This window comes from Python bivittatus, unplaced genomic scaffold (assembly GCF_059951505.1).
Source record: "Python bivittatus isolate LINGU-HERP-01145 unplaced genomic scaffold, Pbiv_v1 ctg000160_np1212, whole genome shotgun sequence".
Taxonomy (NCBI): Eukaryota; Metazoa; Chordata; class Lepidosauria; order Squamata; family Pythonidae; genus Python; species Python bivittatus.
The window spans coordinates 764,384-783,448 of NW_028277076.1; the positions used below are offsets into that span (position 1 = coordinate 764,384).

Consider the following 19,065-nt stretch of genomic DNA (forward strand, 5'->3'; position numbering starts at 1 on the left):
GTGGTTTTGCTCTACCCAAGCACTGGGCGGCTGCCTTAATCCAACCGGACCTCGTCCTGCAGATGTTTGCAAGACGGAGGCGCTTCTGCCTGCAGCCTTCTCTACTCCTCTGCTGGGCAGAGGTCCGCTTCTTTCTGAAGTCTGCAAAGGATACCTTGGGCCCATCACATTTCCCGTAATGCCCTTGTAAGCATGACTGAAGTGGGATCTTCTTCCCTCTTCCCCCAAAATCTTTTCTGCAGGGGAAGGCAGTAGTGAAACTCTTGGGATTATATTTCTCACCGAGGGGTGTTAATCCATTTTAACCCATCACCAGTGGCTTGGCGGAAGGAGACTGGGGAAGATGCTGTTCCCATGTTTCCCAAGAGCCTGATGCTGCCCTGCTGGTGTGGCCCCCGTGCGGAGAGGCAGCCGTCATTCTTGCGTGCCCTTTTCTCCCCCCACCCATATCCTTTTCTTCTTTGTGTCATTCGCAGACTCCCCGCCGGAGAGGACAGGGCAGAGACGTGGCATGCCTGGCGGGGCGCTTGAGAAGAACCCCAGCATGGAGCTGGCTGCCACCACCCCCTTCCGCGTCACGGTGAGTCCCTCTTTCTGCCCTCTGTGCATGTTCTGGCTGCCCATGGCAGGGGGTGTTCTGGGAACTTGAAAAGGAGCAAGACAAGGCAGGAGGCCCCGGGGGGCGGGTGTCTAGCCCTCTGAGCACCTTCGCTTTCTACCAAGCCCAGATTTGGGTGCTGGTTGGTTGGTGATGAAGTCTTTAGCAAGGGACCTCGGAAACAGGCCCCCACACTTGGGGGTCTTCAGCTGCTCTGGACTCATCTCCTGGAATCCCCTCTCCTTGGCCATCCCGGGTGGGAGTGGTAGGCGCTGAGGTCTCAGTTGACCAGCAGCAGCTCCTTGGAGGGTCTGATTCTCGGGGGGTGAATCGGGGCCCTTCCACTTGCAGGACAGGGGCCCTGCCCTGACCTCAGTCAAACCGTAGAAGAGGAAGAGGAAGGTGGAGGCCGGAGGGAGGCCAGGCCTTCTCTGCTCCCCTTTGGGTGTTTCTCCAAACAGTTGGGGGTCAAAGGGAGATCGTGGCAGCACGAGGGGCTGTCTGAGCACCCAGTCTGGTGGCCCTTGAGGGAACGTGTGGCCCTACGAAGGCTCAGAGCTGGCACTTCTGTCTTGCACCACCTTCTCAAGGGGCCAAGAGTTCCCGAGGACAAGCGCTTTGGCCCTGCTGGAAGATGGGGTTGGATCTCCAAGTCCCTTCCAACCCTACAGTTCCACGTGGGGTGGGGCTTTATAAACTCCCCGAGTGGCGAGTGGCTCCTGGCCTCCAAAGGTGGAACCACCCGAGCAGTATAAAGCCACGGAGGAGACTTCGCCCAGCTGGTCCTCTCCTTTCTCCCTGCGAGGCTCCCCGGCCAACAGGCATCGTTTATCGAGTTTGCCACTGCTCTGGGGGAGCAAAGCTTCCTTCCCCCGCCTGCCTCCCCTCCACGGCCCCGACTTTTCACGGTTTTCCACTCGAAGAGACAATGCATCAAAGAGTAGCTGGAGGGAGATCTTAATGGAAAGAGTCTGAGTTTTCCATTGGCGAGGGACGCTCGTCTGGCTATTATTTCTGTCGGGTGGGCGGGGGGGGGGGTGAGCAGGCTGCCTCCCTGAAGACTCGGCTGGAAGGGCAGCTCTGCCCTTGAAAAACAGCCTGAGCGGGAGCGTGGAAGGAGAAGTTCTTTTGTCACTTCACCAGATCGCTTCATTTTTACCCGCTTTGCCTGGATAAACCAAACTTTGGTTTTTAGAAAAGCGTGTAACAGAGAAGATGCTTGTTTCGGAAACCAAGCAAGCCAGCGATGACGTATCTCAAGCCCCCTGGCTTTGGGGAGATGGGGATGCGATCCTGGGGCACCCAGGATCGGGGCTGCTGTGGGGCGGCTGTGGTCCTCGCGGAGTCCCAGCAGGCGCAGCCAAGGGGTGGTGATGCCTGGTGTGTGGGACCAGGTGGCCCAGCCCTGCTGCGGTGCCTGCAAGGGACCAGCTCCGGAGACCTGGGACCTTCCGTGCCCAGAATCAGGGCCTTGCCCAGAATCGGGGGGCCTCCTCTTGGCGTCCCAGGTGGTCTTCTCTGAGGCCTTTCTCCAGCCTCACGTGCCCTGCCCCAGCTTCACTTCCTGAAAGCCCCCCGCTTCCTGGCACCAGGAGAGCCCCACTTTGCGCCGTTAGCGCAAGGAAGCCGGCCCACGTCATGTGTGGCGTGAAAAGGGGTTAATGCAGTTTTCCCACCACCTCCTATAGACAAATTCCTGCCATGTAGCTCCGAATCGCCTCCCTCTCCCCCACAAACTGCATCTGAGTAAATTATATTTTAATGGTGTGCTCTTCTTCAAGAAGATTTTCTGCCTCACGGAGAGCAGAAAGAGTGAACTGCCGTTCTCCGCGGTGGGAGCCCTCGATCTTTAATTGAAACCTAATTGTTTACTAAACCGCTTGAACCAGAAGGGAAAATTACTATAATTTGGGTCTGTGGATGATTCCCTTCTCCCCGGCTTTTTTTTTTTTTAAAGCAAAACAAAAAACAAAAAAAACCCTACGGGTGTTGAATTTTAAGGGGAATAGGCGCATTACCTTCCATGATACATAAACAGCAAAGTGATTATCATTAAACTGTCAGCAGCAACTGGGTTTGGATAAGGAGGCTCGAGTCTCGGTGTCGGCAACAAATTATATGCAAACCATTTTGGAGGATTTATCGGTGGATTCAGTTGATGGGATGGGAAGAGGGGAAGGATTCCCCCGCCCACCCCCAGCCCAAGTCCTCCGGGGATCCCTGCCCGGAGCAGGGCTTGGGCCCTCCGCCCTTGATCAAATCCCAGCGGGGAGTAGATCTGCTCCCCCTGCCCTCCTGGGTGGCGTCCTTGGCATTGGCCAGGAATGTCGGTAGCCTGGTCTGAAGGAATCCTTCCTTCACGTGACTTGAGGGCCTGGGGAGTGACTGGCAGGCGGGATGGAGTGGGCTGCTCCTCCATCAAGACCACCCTCTGCTGTGGGTTATGGGTCTGAACATGCAGGAGCACTAAACTGTTGGGGGGGGGGAGCCAGGTCTCTTCAGATGGTTTCCATGGCTGCTAGGGGTGATGGGATTTGTATTCCAACACCAGAGGCATCTGGGCTGGAAAGGCTGCCCAAAACAACCATGCCCACCACCGTTCTGCTGGGGTAGGCTGGTGTTTTTGCATCCTGCCAGTAAAGCATATCCTGCGCCTCAGTTTACCCTTTGCTTTAAAGCGTAAGGGGGCATGTTCAGTTCTGGCTTAGCGCCCTCCTCGTGTTTTGCTACATTTTCGACTGGAAGGTTAAGTGCGTTGGGCGAATCTGGTGCGGTCCATCCGGGCTGGTGTGCTTCAGGCGCTGGGCGGTGGCTTTCCGCCAGAGGAAGCAGGTTTCTTGCTTCTCAGAGATCTGGTGCTGTCCTGTGCCTCAGTGTAGGCAGCCCCAATCCCCCTGCGCACCCGTTCCACCGTGTCACCCGGTGTCCCAACGGTCCTGATCGGAGACTTTGGCCCCCTTCTCTTTCCCTCCTTTTGGCCCCAAATGGTTCCCTTTTCCGTTTCTGCGCCTCTGCCGGCCCTGCGGCTCCTTTCAGGAGCCACGAGCAACCGCCGGCCGTGCCCTGTCCTTTGGCCTCCTTTTCAGTGCCAGGCCGGACCTGCCGCTGCCAGACTGCTTCCTCTCCCTGCCGCAGCAGCCGAGGTGACATTGATTTCCGTCTCCTCTTTCCAACTTCAGTTGCCATGGTGACTGGATTTCGTTTCTCTGCCGTGCCATGCCTTTTTCTCCAGTTTGGCACGTTCTGAAAACAGACGAACCGGTCAGGGAGGAAAGGGGCAAGGGGGGGCGGGCGTGCTCCTGCCGGACATTTGGGCAATGGCAGCCATCGGGCTGCAGAAGGCTTGGAAAGGGGCCGTGCGGAGAAGCAGCCCTGCCTCGCCCTGCAAGTCTCTTTTCCACCGGAGCAAAGGCAGGGGCGAAGAGAGGGAATCGTCTCGGCCGGTGCCCTGGCCTTCAAAATGGTGCACCAGGCCTCTCCGTTGGGGAGCCTCCTTCCTTGGGGAGAGGACCCAGGCTCAGCAAGGGCTCTGGTGAAGGCCCCCAGCCCCAGGACCAGAGAGGGCAGCTCCTGGCCGTTCCTCAAGGACATTCCTCCACCTCGACCCGTGCTGGGAGTGGGGCTGCCTGGACCAAAACGTGATGGGGAGCCTCTGCCTGGCTCCCTGCAGCGTTGGCAGCCCGCCTGGAAGGGCTCTTCATTCACCTGAGGGCAGTCAGGGAGAGGTGCTTGTCCTCCTCCCCCCGTGGGCCCATCTGGGGCTGAAGCTGGAGCCTTCAAAAGTGAGGCAAGGATGTGGTCCTGGAGCCGTGGCCTGCTGAAGAGGGAGGGTGCCCGGCTGGGATGTCTGCAGTCAGTGGTGCTTCTGACTCTTTCGCCCCGCCTGGCCCAGGGCGGGAGTGGTTCGTTGCAGAGGTCCACGTCAGCGGGGATTCAGTGGGTCCTTCAGCTGACCTAGGAGGGATCCCACGGGCATCTTTGCAATGCACGCTCAGCATAACCGTGGACGCTCAGCAAATCTCACCCAGCGAGGGTTGTCGAAACCTCACACCCTCCGGTCTCCCTCCCGGGGGTTGGCCCACATCAGCAGCCCGGCAGCTGGGGGCAGAGACCTGGCCTTCCAAACCGGCGGGGAATTTGATTTGGGTCTTGCTGGAAAATATCACCGCAGTCTACACGCAGGAGCTCATAGACCCAGGGTCCTCCTTTTTCCATTTTTTACGGATGCAAACATCTAAGCATGCCAGGAAAAATGGCCCTTAGAATCCTTCCAATTGTATGCCAGGTTTTCTACATGCAGGGATTTTTTTTCCGACTGGAAAAATGCCCTGTCCTCCCCTGAAAGGCCGGCATGTATTTTGGTCCTCAGGCATCTGAATTCCAATTCAATTCATCGGATTCATTTGCTTTTTCCCTCTTAAACAGCGGGAGCAGATGTCAGTAGAGCTGCTCGGCAGATGCTGTCTTTTTTCCCAGAATGCCGTAGAATGGTACTCTGCCTGGGGCATTCTGGGGGAAAAATCCTCCCCCCTTCATTGTGTATACATAAATGGTGTCCCAAGAGGAAAACTGTCTTCGAAGTTGCTCTGAAAGAGCACAACAGTGCGGGGAGGGTGTTTGAGGGATCAGTGATGCCAGAGAGAAGACCTGCAGCCCACCCACTTTCCCCCACTCGTAGGGATCAGATCAGGAACTGTGACCTCCCTTAGAGGACTGGTGGAGCCACCAGTAATGCGCACGCTTGGAGCACCAGGGAAGTATGATTATTAGCCACTGATTCGAGAACGGTGACGGGAAAGAGATGAGACAAGTTCCTAGGAGACCTCGCTTGCTTTGCGTGAAGGGTTTTAAAATGAAACCCATTCAGCAAGTGTGTGAAATCCAGCACATAGGTATGAAGCAGTTGTGTGGGCGTGCACCCCTCCTCTTCCTCATCCTGCCACAGAATCTGTGCCATTCCCCACACAGATGGGAAAAACACCATGTCATATGCAGCCAGAAAGATGGGAAGGAAAGCAAAGCCGCAGGAGCCCACGGAAGGCTGATGGATCACCAAGCTGATATCTATGTTTTTATGAAGCGTTTCGAACATACGTCCTTCCTCAGGGACTCCGCAATTAAATTATTGAAAACAATATGTCGCTCTCCACTTATTCCAAAGAGGAGCTACACAGCGGCGGGGGACACGAACTTCTCTGAACACTGGCTTATTCTGTTCAAAAGCCACGGCCCCCGAACGGTCAGAGGGCGGTGCAGGCTTTTTGCACGAGCGCTTGGAGACCTCCATCCTGGGCGGGTTCGCTTGTCCAGGTCTCTTGGAAGTTCTGATCAATAAGCGTTGGGGAAAAAATTAAATCTATCTGAGCATTCCGTTTCGCAACCGTCTGCCACCCTTTCGAGCACGTGGCGCCAGGGGCTCTTTTACTCAAGTTTACTTGGCGCATGGTTAGTCGCCAAGATCTGACCCTGGGTGGTGGAGAGAAGCAGGAGTTCCCTTTGCAGGCCTGGGGAGAGGCCAGTGCCTGAAATCCTGCACTGAGGAGGGGAGGTGCTGGCAACATGTCCCACCCGCCCTTGCCAGGAGGCGGCACTGTAAGGATACAACTCACGAAACGAAGCCTGCATTCCCCTGTTCGGATGGGAAAAGGGGACCAGAAGGGTCTCCACAAGATTCATTGCAGCATTTTATTTCCTGGCGGCAACATGTTCGGTTTTAAGCATTGCGGTTTGGCAGTCCTAACAGCAGGTTGGATTAATTCTGCTGCCTCGGTTCTCAGCTTGTAGGGAAGGGGCGATGTTAGGCTAGGACCAAGGGGAGAATCATAAGGTTGGAGTGGACCTAAGAGCGTCCAATCCGGCCCCTGCTGAGTGCCGGGTCTGCTCCAACACCTCTGACAGGTGACCGTCCAGCCTCTGTTGGAAGATCTCCAGTGAAGCCAGTTCCACCAGCTGATTCTGGAAGTTCCTCTCAACCCACTCTGAGCTGCCTTTCTTGTAATTTTAACCGACTGGTTCTGGTCCATGCCTTTCGGGCAAGCCACTCCTCTTCTGTGGGTCAACCCTTCAGATATTGGAAGACCGTGGCCCTATCTCCCCCCACCCCCGGTCATCTTTTCTGCAGGCTAAACATTCCAGAAGCTTTCACTCGTTGGGCTCGGTGGTGCCCAGAAGTGGACGTGGGACTCAGAACTGACCAGGGCAGAGGAGAGGGGAAACCATATTCTTAGTTTGCCAGGCAGCCCTCTGCATAAGATGGGCGCAGGGCTGTGAAAATCTTGGCACGCGTTTTTCATGGACAGAGGCTTTCAGAGAAGTGCTCGAGATCTTCCAAGTGTCTCTTCCAAAAGGAATAGCAAGCCAAAGGCCAAACTCCCAGCAGTGGGCATTTCGTTCTGTGCCCCCAACGGAGGCCCTTGTCACAGCCCGAAGATGCCTCCTACGAGGGCAAGCCAAGCCTGGTGCTTCTTGTGAGTTCTTGGCCTCCCCCCACCTGGGCATGGCCTCTGCCAGCTGCAGCTATAACTCCCCCCCCAAAGATGGACTCTGCCCGTCCTTTGAAGAGTGAGAAGCAAGGCAAGGCTGGCACCATGATCCATTGCTGATCACGAGAGCGCGAAAGCTGGGCCGATTATGCATGATGAAAGTGGGGTAGAAGTGTAGATTTATAGGAATGTGAATAAATTCCTGTCAGCCGGCGATGATTATCTCCTTTACTCTCCAAGGCGCTCATCTTCCCTCGTACATGGTGTCTGGGGTTTCAAAAGCCTACTTTTGATTGGGATCTAGTGCTCTCTGTTGGAAAATAAATCTCTTGCATTTTCTGCCAAGCACCAGAGATACTTAAACATGAAAATTTCTAGATTGATTTGGAAAAGACTCCAGGCCCTTTTTTCATCTCGTGTCCTAAGTGGGTGAGTTCTCCGAAGTCTTACAGCTTTGCCTGGGCTGGTGGTGGAACCGCTTCCAAGCCCACGTTGAGTGTAATTTGCCCATGCCGCGTCCCCTTCTGCCCACTGGGGGAGTTGCTGTGGCATTGGAGGATGTCTGCGAGCTGCGATGCCACATGTGGGAGAGCTCCAGGGTGGCTGGAGGAAAAAGACGGTTGGTTTGGTTGGAGACAGGAGGAACCGTTCGTGGACCTTTGGACCAGGTGGGGGTTCCAATCCCTGGGCAGGGAACAGGGGAGCAAGGATGGTCTGGGTACATCTGTTCTGGGGAGATCCAAAACAGAAATGGGAGAAAGGTGCACCCAGGTGAATCGCAGAAGTGAGGCGTGTTAGGGGCTGAGAGGTGGGTCTGGCCCCTGGTCAGGCATTCTCCTAGCCGTGTTTGCAGGGGCAGAAGAGCTCTAAGGCAGGGAAGATACAGAATCAGGTGGACCTCTGGGGCTTGACCTCTTCCCAGCCCCTTCCACTGCCCCAGGGGCATGGGGACCCTCCTGGCACCAGAAGGCCACTTAGCACAACCACGGTGACCGGGCCTTCTGGTGACTGCTGTGGGTCCCAGGGTCCCACTGCCCTCTTAAAGGAGGATAGCAAGCGAGGCTTCCAGCAATTGCTCAGTAGGAGGGGGCTGCCTGTGAGATGGGCCTGCGGGGTGGGGGGAATGTGACACAATTCATTTTTGGAGGGCTGAATCCTCAGGGAGAAGCACCATGCAGGGAATCCTCTCCTGAAGACATCTGAGAAGTGAAGGATGGAGGGGATGAGGGGAGTGGAAACGGGTGTCAGAAGTGCGTCAGACTGGGGCTTCCTCTGTAGGTGCCCTGATGGGTAAGATCCAAGAATCTCAGGTTAAGAGGCCTTTCAAGCATCAAGCCCCATCTCCGATTTGTCCCGTGCCTGGTACACTGTCTCTGACCATGGAGGCTCCAATGCGCGGTCCTGGCTCCCCTCTTAGGAGCTGTAGCTGTAGCCCAGGGGATCTGGAGGGCACCGGGCTGGCGACTCTCCCCCCTAGGTCGCCTTTTCCTGCCTGTGAGAAACCCGAATTGTAAGGTTGTTGGGATGGTGTGTGTTTGTGTGTGTGTAAGACAGTCACTGTTTGCATTTCAGCCATTAAAGGGGTAGGGTCAGAACAAGTGGAGGCCGGGTTTCTGAGGATGGGGACCAGGAGCGCTGATGAGGAGCCCAAAGCTCCCTGCCTCCCCTTACAACATCCTTCTCACACCATTCAGTGCCGGTGTATAATTTCCTAAGGTACTCTGTAGCCATGGTGATAAGGAAGGTATAATTACCTCTACTGGGGAAGGCAGGTAGATAATGCTAAATATTTTGTCCTCCTTCCTTTGAACAATAACATGGTCTGGAGTTCGTAGTGTCCCCCTCCCTCGGATTCATTGTCCTTCCCAGCCGAGGCCACCCCCCGGACGCCTCCCTCTGTCCTGGCAGCCTCGTGAGCCCCTTCGGCGTGGCACGCAGTGGGCATCCCTTTGGGAGGGAAGGGGCAGGTGTGCCAGGCAACGCCCACAGCCAGGACTCCGAGATGGGGCAGAAGTTGGAGTCAGCCGGGCAGGGTCCCTTTCAGCAGCGTGTTTTTTGCTGTCTGCTGTTGACCCCGTGTTGGGATGACCAACTCCCCAAGTTCAGGGAACTGACATTTTGCCCCATCAATCACCCTGATGGGGGCCCTGCTGGGATTCCTTGGGCCGGGAGGAGCAGGCAGCTGGCAGCAGGAACGGGCATGGGGTATCTCGTGCCCAGCTGTGCCGCTCCCCCCCCCCCCGTGCCCTACTGGCCGCGAATCAGGTGAGGCAGCCCCAGCACCTCCAGAGACCGCTCTTAGCAAACCCGGGGCAGAGCCTCCTGGCGTGGCTCAAGGAACAGCCGGTGGATCTGGCCCCAGCGCAGCAGTTGCCAGAATGGGACCAAATGTTCTGGGGAGCCTCGACCGCCAGCCGGTGGGGCTTGAGAAAGGGAAGGCGTGCCTTTGCCCGCGACCAAAACGCTGAGGTCTCCGAGGCCGAAATCAGCCAAATGTCAGGGGGTGCCCCAGACTGAATGGGTGCCTTCCACCCCCTCGCTGGAAGCAGTGGTTTTCTCCGTTGTGTCTCTCCCCCTTTCTGAAAATTCGGGTGTGGGTCACTGCAGGGGCTCCAGCTTACTCCAGTCCAGACTGCAAGGAGGGGGGTGAGTCTGGGCAAAAGCGCCTTCAGGCCTAGCAGAGGCAGGGCGGGGGAGAAAGGCCAGATGTTGCTGCAGGGGAGGGGGCCGAAGCAGGAAGCCCGGTGGTGCTCCAGAGGCCGCCGAGGGACCCTGGCCCCCTTCCCGTGGGGACCTCCACGGTGGCCCAGACGTCGGGGCCCAGCAAAGAGTCCTGGATGCGGGGGGGCGGGGGCGGCCCCTTCCCAGCCGCGGCCCCCTCCCGCGGGGTGCTGATGTGCCAGCCGTTGCAATGCGCTCGGCTTGTATCTCCGCGATTTTTTAATGCGAGCGGGTGGTTGCCAAGGAAACCGAGGCTTCGGGGAGTCTCGCGCCGACGTCGCATCCTCGCCGGCTCACTCGCTCGCTGCTCGCCGGCCGGCCGCTCCGAGCCGAGCCGAGCCGAGCCGAGTCCAGTGGGCGCCGCCTGCACCGGGGCGCCGCCGCCGCCGCCGCCGCCGCCTCCCTGCGGGTGCCCGCGCCCGCGCCCGGGCCCGGCCGAGCGGGGCCGCCGCCGCCTGCTCCCCGGGGCCCGGCCGCCCGTAACGCCGCCCGTCTGCCTCCCGCAGGGCTTCCTCAGCCGCCAGCTCAAGGGCTCCATCAAGAGGACCAAGAGCCAGTCCAAGCTCGACAGGAACAGCAGCTTCCGGCACATCCTCCCCGGCTTCAGGAGCGCGGACCATGAGAGGTGAGCAGCCCCGGCGGGCAAGGGGCAGGGGCAGGGGCGGGGGCGGGGGCGGGGGGCAGCCGGGATCTCGCCCGCTGCCTCCGGCCGGAGCCGCGGCGCGCGCTCGGGGGAAGGAGGAGCGGGCGACGGCCGGTCTCCTTTATCGGGAGGGGGCCGGTCCAGCGCCGCCCTGCTCGCGGCCGCTTCGCCGGCTGCCCCCGCGGCAGAAGGGAAATGGGGCGGGAAACTGCGGCGCGTCCGCCATCGCCGTCCCGGGCACCGATCCCCGGGCAGGGACGACGAGGAGTGCTCGGCAGACGCCTCTTCTGCGGGCTGCGCGCGGTCGGGTCGGGTCGGGTCGCGGCGGGTCTGCCGTGCCTGCGCCGAGCGAGGACGGGGCGGCTTCCCCCCGCTCGCGAGAAGGGCGTGTGGCGGCCGCAGGCGTGCTGGACGGGCGGGCTGCGTTCCTCGGGTGCCCCCGTGCCCCACCGAAGCTGAGCCGGGGCAGCAGCAGCAGCTCAGCGGGCAGGCGGCTTGCAGGAGTCTGGCGAGGGGGCTGGTGGGGAGGCCGCGCGGGCTGGAGCGTCCGCTGAGATGGCCCTGCCACACCCCTCCCAACTCTGAAAGGATCTTTGCCGACGATCTGGCGCGCTCCGGTTTGTGATGGGTGACCTAATTTTCTAGTTTCTGGGGAAATGGGGGGAGGAGAGACTCGCGCACGCAAGTCTCCCCGGTTGCGATGCAGAGGGCGAGGAATGAGGAGTGGGCTGCAAACCCCCACTTCCACCTGCAGGGGTGGTCTTCCAGCTGGGACGCATCGCCCATTAGCCTCTTCCCGGCAAGGCAAACCTGGCTGGGCATTATTCTTGGCTTGTGTGCACATCCTGCAGGGTGGTAGTGCTGCTTTTAAAAATCCGTGCCTGTTTTGTGTGTGTGTGCGGGGTGGGGGGCGTTTCTAGGGCCAAAATGAGGTGGCATAACCTGCATCAGGGCTTCCTAAAATGCCGGTGGGCATCGTGGCCTCTTGCCGCCCAAAGATCGAGCGTGGTCCACCGGGCATCGTAGCGGAGTGTTTTTAAACCAGCAGCTGCAGAGTGAAATCGACTGGGTGCAGCAGCTTGGGGAGAAGGGGATCTTTTTGCCCGAGTTCTGAGGCGGAAGCTGCAAAACAGAAGGCCAGAGCAATGGTGATGGCAGGGAGGATCACGGAGGTCCTTGCAGAGAGATCTCTCCCCCCGCCATTGTATTTTAGGACAATCCTCTCCCTTTTTCCTAAAAAAAAAAAAAAAGGTTTTGAATAGGAGGGGATTGTACTGGGCACCCGAAGTGAGTAAGGTTGGGCAGTTCAGTTTGTAGGTGGCCTTGCTGGTTCTGTCCTGGGAGGGTCTTGCCTTCCTTGGCCCTGGCCTTTCCTTCCGCCCCCCCCCGCCCCCCTTTCCTTCCTGTTTACCGGCCAGCCGGCCAGCCAGCTGCCTTTCTTCCTTGGCTGGTCTCTGCCTGCCTGGACCACGCCCCAGGCTGTCTCTCCTGGTCCCCACGGCTCCTCTAATCCTCTGCAAGCAACCCCAGCCAGGGAGATGCCCGCATGCAAGCTCTCTTGGGGTGGAAAGTTTCCCATTCCTCCCCCCCGTCCCCCCCCCGCCACCTTCTTCCTTTGCCCAAGCCTTTCCAAGGCTCTTGGCAGACTCCATCTTGTTAATGGGGCTTGTGCCCCCCCAGCAGGGCATCTGGATCGCTCAAAAGAGCAGGTATCAATTGCATTCTGTTACGGAGGGGGGGAGCAATGGGGGGGCGATATTGCAAAGAGATCCAAATGTCTGTTGGAGGGGGAGTGCCGCAACCTGAAGCCAGCTCGTGCGTGTGGCTGTTGATGTACTTGACAATACACAACATTTGTGTTGCCTCCTTTCCAGTTCCAAGCATCCAGAGGGGTTGTTGGCCTGGTAGGCTGGTCTCAGCATCCTGTATTCTCTGTCTGCTAGGCAAGGGGAGGGGCAGGAATGGGTGTGTCATGGAAAGCCCACCCCCCAACTTCTGGAAAAGGCTCCCTGGCTCTCATACATCAGGAAACACCGCTCCAGGCACATCTACCTTTTCAGTCCTCAGCACAGGAATTTCTGGGGGCTGTCCCAGGTGGAATCGTGGAATAGGTTAGCTGGAAGAGACGTGAGAGATCATCTAGTCCACCCTAAAATTTTAGGCTGGAAATTCAGGGGGAGGGGGCAGTCTGGGCTCTGCTTGAAGCCCCCAGGGAGGGGGGCTAGCGTTCCATCCCTCTGAAAACTGGTTCTGTTCTGAACATTTTCTCCAAACTCTCCCCTCCTGGAACTGAAGACCATTTAACTGAGGCGGGGGGGCTGGACTCAGACCAGGGGCAGTTTGTAGGTCTCATGCTTGGCTGCTTCTTCCCCTCAGTAGTGGTCCCCCCAGCCACCTTGTCAGGTCTTTGTGGGCGATGGAGGGGCAGTTGGGAGGTGATGATTTGGGGGGGGATGCTTGGTGACCCAGCCCCCCATCAATCCATTGGGCCGTTGCACGGCTCATTAAGAGTGAGCAGAGGGGCCTTTAAGCAAAGCTGCTTGTTAACACGCCCTCCTGCGGTTGACGGATGGCCATGGCTGGCGCAGAGGCCTTATCCCGCAGGCCGGGGGTCTGTCTGCTCTCGGCCCCTCGGCATCAGCTGCAGATGGAGGTCTCTGGGAAGAAATGGGGCCTTAATTGGGAGTTTTCCCCGAGAAATGCATGAAGAGGGATGCTGCACTCCAGACTGCGGCCAGAGCGGGCTCAGACCCCCCACAAGGCCCATTAATTCCTGCCACCTTTCTGTTCAAATGGATTGTGCTGAAGTGACAGTTTTTGGAGGGTGCCGTTCAAAATAGGGAAGAGATCAGAAACTGCTTCGGAAGATCTCTCTCCTGGCGTCTGGGGGAACTGAGAGCCACTGGCCCACCTGCATTCAGCACCTGACCCTGAAATCTTGGGGAAGTTACCAGCCAGCTGGCCGTTGCAGGTAGATCATCCCCGCCTAGAGAAGTTCTCCGTAGCCTTCATGGCCGCTGGCTGCTTGTTTTAAAAGCCATCTTTTTGGACTGCCTCTCCAGAAGAGAAATATTCAGAGCAGACTAAGGTAGGCTTTTGGTTAAATAAACCCAGCGGGAGGCATATGAAACGGCCACTCAGGGCTGGGCAAAAGCGAGACGGGTCGTGGGGACAGAACCCAGCCAAGCAGGGCGGTCAAAGCCAAAACCTGGGCAAAGGGCCGCTGAAACCAGGATCCTGGAGAGCTCTGCCAAGGTGGGGAATGGTCCTGCCAGGGTGCCTCCGCTGACTGGGGCACTGTCATGCCCCCTGAGGAGAGGGTTGACGTTGCCCCAAGGGAGCATTGTCTCTTCTGCAGCACCCAGAAAGATGCCATCAGGGGGGTTTGTAATCCTGATTAAAATTGTTGGTTTTAATGGTGCGAGACTGGCGTTCCCAGACTGTTTGTTCTCTTGATGCTTTGAGGCCTCCCTTCCCAAAATTGTCATCCCTGGAGGGCACTAGGTTGGGGAAGCTGACATAGCGTCACCCTTGTTTTGGCCCCTCCCTTGCCAGAAAAGGGTGTCAGGTCCCTTTCCGGCTCCCTCTAATTACGGGGGATTGCCTTCACAGCCATTAAGGCCGCTGGCTGCCCCCCCCCCCCCCCCCGCCCAGGCACTTGGCTGGCCCTTATTTGCCTGAGATATTTTCCCCAGCTCAGGGTCCCTGAGAGGCTTCCGTAAACCTGGTAAAAGCCAATCCCTGACAATCGATGGAGGCCAAAAAGACCGATCGTCCACAGCAATCAATGGAGCAAGAAAAGGAGGTTTTCGGCTGAAGGCCGGACAGAGCCCGTCTCTGCAGCGTTTTTAAAGTTCTGCGAAACGTGTGTTTAGCCAATACATCAGGCTGGGGATAATGGGACTGCGGAGGGCCAAAACATACCGCCGCCTTCAACCTTACCCCTGCGCTGTGGTCACCCTGGATCGGACGTTCAGATTGCAAGCTCCTCGGGGCACAGATCTCGCCTTCTCGATGCTCTGCAAAGGACGTGCGAACCTGCCCTGCCGCTTCCGTCCCCCGGATGTATTTGCTGCTTGGATTTGGATTTCGCTTCTGCCCAATCCCAGCGCGCTCTGTGCAGATTTCAGAGTTACGCACAGCAACAATACAGCACGTCAGTAGATGAAAGAACAGCAGAGGAAAAGTAGTGCGAAAAGGCCTCTCTCTCAGGATGCAAGTGCTGAACATATATATTTTTAAAAACCACTGACTGTAAACATTCTGCTTGAACTTCCTGGGAAAAGACCAATTCTAGTTCCAAAACTCTCCGTTTTTCTGCTTCCTTTAGCGTGTGTGTGTGTAACTAAGCCGAGTGGTTTAAATTACAGTATTGATCTCTTTCAGGGGAGCTGGTGTTCTGTGGAGGCTGAGGTTTAATTTGAAGGGAAAAGATTCTTAATTATTAGGAAGCCCTGTCCTTCTTTCCTCCTCCCCCGCCTCCCCGTCGCCTTTCCATTTCTTTGCAGAATGCATCCCCAACTCCGCGCGGGGTCCTTTGCGTGCACCCCAGTGGCTAAGCGCGCCTTGGAAGGGGAAAGGCGGCTTTGAGTCAGTCAACAGCAGGCAGTCGTGCCCCGGTCCCCAACCTTTCCCCTTCTCCAGCAAACAGTGCCTTTTAACCCCCAGAGAGGGAAAGCCAGGTGGGGGACGGAGGGCCCCGCCCTCTCCCCCTTTGGATCTCGTCCCTGCCTCTTTTGGGTCGCACGGGTTCAGCCGATTCGCCCGCGTTTGCCTGCAAGACCCTCCAGTGCGGTTCCTGGCAGAGGATCCAGGAAGGGCAGGCCAAGGGGCTGCAGAGAAAGAGGGGCCTGGCATACGTCCCTGTTTGAAGGACTGGGAGTCCTCAGGTGCCGCGCCGGCGGCAGCATCCGCACGGAAGCTGGGAAGGCGCCTGGCTGGGATTCTGCCGAACTGGGTAAGAGACAGCGAGCCTTTTGGGCTCCTGGTCTGGCTCGGCAGAAAGCTGCCTCCGGCACCGAGGGGGCATTTAACCCTAACTCTGCTCCCTGGGTGGAATGCAGGGGTCTCTTCTGTGGTTGGGATCAGGGCCTCCTGAGCACGCCCCAGCCCTCCTGGCCACGGGCGGAGCCACACCCGCCCCACCGAGGAGCTGAAACCAGGTTGGGGATCCTGCTGGAAGGAAAGGGAGAACAGGAATGGGCACCTGGGACATTGTTCCCCCCCCACTTCTTACTTGAGGTTTTGCAGACATGCAGCCTCCTCGCCCAAGGCCACGGGGTGGGAGTGGAGTGGGATGGCTTCGGTGGGACAGTCCAGAGGGGAACAGGGTCAGAGGAAGGCTCCACAGCACCGGGAGGTTCGCCTGCTCTCCGTGGGGCCAGCGCCTTCATTCACCTTGCGGTGGCGTCTGCAAATCTGCTGCCTTAATGGAACTCACTGGTGCGAGGCTTCTCGAACCAGAGAGTTAATTACTGGTCTTTAATTAATGACCGTCTTAAAAGACAATTGTCAAGCAAGGTGAGGAGGGCGTACCAGCTCTGCAGGAGGAAATGCCCGGAGGTGGCAGGCCCTCTTTCCCATTCCACCCTCTCAACAAATGCGAAGGACTGACAGTGAGTTACGCTGGATTGAAATAAAATCCACCAGCCCCACAGCCTTAAACTGACATCTGTCAATAGCTTGCAAACTTTGCTGAGTGCCTGAATCTGGGGGGACTGGCAGGCCCTTCCTCCTCCTCCTCTCTTTCATTCTTTCCTTCTGCAGTGGCAGAGTGTCTCTGTTCCCCTTTTTTGCCCCTCTTGGACCGTTTCACAGCACAGAAGTGAGGACTTCTGGGAACGCAGATGTCCCTATTGTCAGCTCAGGGTTGGAGGCAGGGTTTTAACAAGCCCCCCCCCCCCCGGCAATGCACAGCCACCCTCTGCTCGTGTGGCTGAATGTGCCAAGGAGAAAAGCAGGACCCGGCTGGTGGGTCTCATTTGTAAGCACCAGCAGGCTCGGCCTTTTCAGGAACAAAGGTGGCCGTCTGGAGAGAGGCCCGCAGAAGTCCTCCCGTGGGGCGTGCGGGGCGCATTAGGAGACCTTTGGCCCTGCGCTGGAGAGCGCCAAACGGCCAGGGGTGAACAGTGACCGGCGTCGGCATAAACGTTTCAGCAGGAAAATTAAGCTGTAACGTCAGGGCTCTTGTGCCAAAAGGCAACCAGGGTTGGGGCTACGGCTGAAACCGCACGTGGAACTCCGCACACAAGACAGTGATGGTGGTGATGACTGGCTTTGAAAAGGGGCCGAGCTCCTGCCCTGTCTTACCCAGGATCCGGCTGTCCTGGGTTGTCTTGCTTGTGGGATTCCTGGAGGCTCAGCTTGTCTCCCCATTTTAAGACCTTGGAGGGGCGAGTGGGGACTGACTCCAGAGAGAGTCTCATCCTTTCCCCATTTCCCTACATGCGAGAGTAGTGCCCTCACGCCTGTAGTGCGCCGCTCCCTCGTAACAGCTCTGCTGTTCACCCCAGAGTCAACCCAAGCAGGCCCAAAGCCAGAGCATGTTACTCCTTCCTTGTGGCTCTTCCCTGCTAATGGTGCGCCGGTTTCTCTGTCCTTAGGACTTGTGTATGCACGGACAATTGGTTAAGCTCAGGAGCGGTTGAAATGTTTGTACGCGTTCCGTGGCCATCACAAGTCAGCAGCTGAGCTAACGGGGGTGGTGGGAATTCATTTCGGTTTATGTCCATGCAGCAAGTTCTCAAGACCCCCGGTCCTGCAAGGAGGGGGCCGCTCTGCCTGCCACGCTTTCTGAGCTGTTCTCGGCTGTCCAAGGTCCTGATGGCATTAAGAGCCGTCTGGGAACGGCCAAGGGGCAGTTCGCTTCCTCTGGCATCCAGCCAGGCCAGCTGCCACAGCCCGGTGCCACGGACGCACCCTCCCTTCCCCAGCTGCTCTCCTGCAACACGCCAAGCCAGGGGATGAGAAATGCCGCGACCAGTTCTCCTTACGCAGCTCCTGGCGCCATCCCCAAAGGGGGGTTGTCAGGGCGGTGCAAAGCCACACATGCAAGACTGAAAAAAAACTCTGGAATTGCCTCTGGCCCAGCCCCCTTTGCAGCATTCATCCAACAAGCCTGAGAAAAGTTGAGCGCCCTGTACGATCCCCCCACTCATTTGATGGGTCGTTGCAGCGCACGCATGCCACCCCTGTATCCCACAGTTTGTGGGTTGTGCTAGCGCAGCCTGAGAAGTCCTGCTGCCCGTCTCTTTAACCGCGTGTCTGTGTGCTTGCCTGCCTTTGGTAATAGCAGAAGCAGCACGAGAGGATCAAGAACACGAGGGGACCTGGCCAAGGGGGAGGAGTGGGGCCAGCACCCCACTTCGGGGGTGGGAAGAGGGTGGCCTACAGACATCACTCAGCCCTGGAGTTTGCCCCTGTGATCACGCTGCGGGCTGGGGCAAAAGCGGGCTGGGTGCTCTGGTCAGGCACCTCTTTGGCCTGAACCTGTCGGTGCCTAAACTGCTGGGAGGAGGAGCAGCAAAAGGCACCCGTTGAGTAACAGCGGAGAAGGCAAATACGCGCACGTGTGGATTCTGCAAGGAAAGCGGTTCCCTGCATCGACAGCGCCAGGTGCCTTTAGGCCCTCCCAGGACAGAGGAGCCGAGGGACCGCCTCGGCTGGAGGGCACCTGGGGAAGACGAAGGCGCCTGCCCCGCACGGCCCCGCGCAGGACCGTTGAGCTAATTGGATCTGTGCGTCTCGCAATTAGCGGCAGGATGGATGGTTGCCGCTCCTGACCTTTCTCTGTGTGAGCAGGACTTTGTGTGGATGTCCTGCTTAATTACAAAAATGAAGCGTTGGGCTTCGGAGGCTGATGACAGCCCCCCCCCCCAGTTACTGACTGTAATTTTATGAGACAAGGGAACGTTTCTTCTACCAAGGGCACGAGTCCTTCTTTTCTGCCTACCCTTGAAATTAGAGGAAGGAGCTTCCGTTCCTGCTCCCGTGTTTTTGCTGGGAGGAAGCGGGTGAAGGGGTCCCCCACTGAGGAGGGGGGTCCTTGGGACTTGAGGTCTAGAGGACTGGCCACCTAGGCCGTCTGTCCACCCCCGCTGCTCCGGCTCCTGTGGACACGGGGGAAAAGGGGCCAGAGCTGGGGGCCAGAGGGTGCAAATTCCGGGAGAGCCGCTCTACTCCTGCATTTGCACACTTTGCGGAAAATGCCCCAGGTTTCTCTCATCCAAGGTACAGAGGCCTTGCCAAACACCGAGACAGCAGCGCTCCATCCGAGGACTGTTTTGGAGAAGCAAGAGCCTAGTCCTCACGGGCGCGGAGCTCTGGCTGTCCTGCAAAGCGACTAGGTCGAGCAAAATTCATATTTTTAAAGCAAATAAATAGGCACGTTCTTCATTGGATGCCACTGGTCCTGTTTTGGAATCAAACCCAAGGGCTTTGAGCGGCAAGATCTGGGAGAGAATCATTTCAGTAACTTCTAAGAGATGTGATTAAGCTCATTTATCAGGCACAAGGGCTGTAGTTCAGCCTTTCTCCCTGACAAAATAGGTGTCTGGATGCGAAGACATTTATGCTCATTTATCACATCGGTGAGAACTAGAGCCTTGTGCAGTCTGTGTCGA

The 19,065-nt window shown here is 57.8% G+C and overlaps 1 protein-coding gene across 5 annotated transcripts in view; it reads left to right on the plus strand.

Moving 5' to 3' along the window:
• The window catches only part of DAB2IP (DAB2 interacting protein), an 89,630-nt gene that overhangs the window by 27,331 nt on the left and 43,234 nt on the right, over positions 1 to 19,065 (plus strand). For 4 of the 5 annotated variants that reach the window (XM_088146818.1, XM_088146817.1, XM_088146826.1 and 1 more), the window contains exons 2-3: positions 477 to 580; positions 10,308 to 10,426. In XM_088146818.1, coding sequence (XP_088002944.1) covers positions 477 to 580; positions 10,308 to 10,426 — 223 coding nt within the window. Of the gene's footprint in view, positions 1 to 476; positions 581 to 10,306; positions 10,427 to 19,065 lie in introns of those variants that run through there. The other variant, XM_088146823.1, reaches the window with a different exon arrangement.